General features: G+C 68.6%; 1 protein-coding gene across 1 annotated transcript; it reads right to left on the reverse strand.

Annotated features, from left to right (window-relative positions):
* Positions 1–20: 20 nt before the first annotated feature.
* Positions 21–1862, reverse strand: LOC113981870 (diacylglycerol kinase alpha-like). Its single transcript, XM_027709539.1, has 7 exons — positions 1780–1862; positions 1633–1697; positions 1345–1435; positions 1092–1266; positions 486–606; positions 333–393; positions 21–236 (listed from the first exon to the last, which is right to left on the reverse strand). The coding sequence occupies exons 2-7, from the start codon at positions 1665–1667 to the stop codon at positions 138–140; spliced, it is 582 nt and encodes a 193-aa protein (XP_027565340.1). The 5' UTR covers positions 1668–1697; positions 1780–1862; the 3' UTR covers positions 21–137.
* Positions 1863–1868: the final 6 nt, after the last annotated feature.

Here is a 1868-nt window from a genome sequence, read left to right on the forward strand (position 1 = left end):
TCTGAGCACCCCTGGGTGCAGGGGAGGGGCACGACCCCCCTCGCTCCTGCTGGGGAGGGGGGAATAGGCAGGGTTGGCCTGTGTTCCCTGCCCGGGCACAGCTCGGGGGGGCTCCCCCGGCCCCCCCCCCGGCCCCCTCAGGCCTCGAGGGAGCCCCTCTTGGTGCAGAAGACGCCGCCAGAACGGGACGTGGCAGCCATGAGCATGGGCACCTGGTTCTTGTGGGTGATCCTGATCTGCAAGACAGAGGCTGGGGCGGGGGCCTGGGGGGGCTCCCCACGCTCGGGGGTCCCTGGGGGGGCTCAGTGAGGATGGGGGGGGTGTCCACGTACTGTGCAGGGCGGCTGCATCCAGGGCTCCCCATCGACCTGCATGGGCAGGGCCTTCAGTGTCCTGCAAACCCCCCCTGGGTCAGTCACTGCGGGGCCTGGGCCCCCCCCAGAGCCCCCCCCAGAGCCCCCCCAGAGCCCCCCAGGCCCCCTCACCTGAGGGTGAGCTCGGAGCAGGTCGCCAGCCGTGTCCCCGCGCTCTTCAGCCCCGTGTAGATCTGCCCCATCTCCAGGACCCCCTCCAGCCCCACCACCTCCAGCCGCCCGTCACCCAGGTCTGGGGGGCACAGGGGGGGTCAGGGCAACAGGAGCAGATCTTTGGCATCCCCATCCCTATGATGTCCTTGCCCCCGTTCCCGTGGCATCCTCATTCCCATTCCCACGATGTCCCTGTGGTGTCCCCACCCCTGTACCCATCCCCATGCCATCCCCATCCTCATCCCTGTGATATCCCTGTCCCACCCCCTGTCCCCATCCCCACATCATCCCCACCCTCATCCCCATGACATCCCTGTCCCCATCCCTGTGGTGTCCCACCCCCTGTCCCCATCCCCACATCATCCCCATCCTCATCCCCGTGACATCCCTGTCCCCATTCCTGTCTCTGTCCTCATCCCCAGATCATCCCCATCCCCATGGCATCCCTGTCCTGATCCCCGTGGTGTCCCATCCCTATTCCTGTCCATCCCTATCCCTATCCCTGTCCCCATCCCTGTCCCTGTCCCTGTCCCCCCTGTCCCTGGGGAGGGGTCTCTCACCCACCCTGCACGCAGCTCCGGAGGGTCTCGCTGTCGGTGACGTTGGGGGGCTGTGCTGCCCTGGGCCCCCTCGCCCGCCGGGTCTCACCCCACAGGTTGGACCCCCCGTGGGTGCTGGGGATGTTGAGCACTGCCAGCCCCTCCAGGGACCCCCCCAGCTCCAGGGGGGTCCCGCCGACCTGGGGGGGGGCCACGTCAGGCCGGGCAGGACCCCCCGAGCTCCCCCCAACCCCCCCCGGGGCAGGGACCCCTCCCACCTCCACACTCAGGTGCTCCTTGAGCCTCTTGCAGGTGGAGAAAAGGGTCTCAGAGGTGGCAAATTCCAGGTACCAGAGCTTGTTCTTCATCCTGGGAGGGCAGGGATGGGGACAGGGATGGGGACAGGGATGGGGATGGGGACACCGTGGGGATGGGGGACATCACGGGGACGTGGTGGGGATAAGGATCCCACAGGGATGGGGATGCCAAGGGAAGAGGGATGTCACAGGGGACAGGGATGGGGACACCACAGGGACACCGTGGGAGTGGCCCTGTCCCCCCCCCACCTGCTGTTGAATTTCTCCGGGTGCTTTTCCCGCATGACGTGGAACCGGTGGGCGATGGAGGCGTCCTGGGGGGGGCCCGAGTGGGACAGTGAGGCCCTGGGGGGGACACACGGCCCCCTCCCGATGGCCTCCCCCCTCCCCACGCACCACCCCGACGGAGAAGTAGTTGTTGATGATGCCCTGGGGCACCGGGTCCCCCTCGGCCGCCGGGTCCTGGGGCAGCACCTCCAGCCCCC

This window comes from Neopelma chrysocephalum, unplaced genomic scaffold (assembly GCF_003984885.1).
Source record: "Neopelma chrysocephalum unplaced genomic scaffold, ASM398488v2 Primary Assembly neopelma1_96789, whole genome shotgun sequence".
NCBI lineage: Eukaryota > Metazoa > Chordata > Aves > Passeriformes > Pipridae > Neopelma > Neopelma chrysocephalum.

Excerpts from the sequence above, each read along its gene's own strand:
- LOC113981870 (XM_027709539.1), bottom strand. The coding sequence starts at position 1,667 with ATGCGGGAAAAGCACCCGGAGAAATTCAACAGCAG. Across the intron at positions 1,267-1,344 it reads AGGAGCACCTGAGTGTGGAG|GTCGGCGGGACCCCCCTGGA; the intron begins GTGGGAGGGGTC and ends GCCCCCCCCCAG. Across the intron at positions 237-332 it reads GGATGCAGCCGCCCTGCACA|ATCAGGATCACCCACAAGAA; the intron begins GTACGTGGACAC and ends TCTGTCTTGCAG.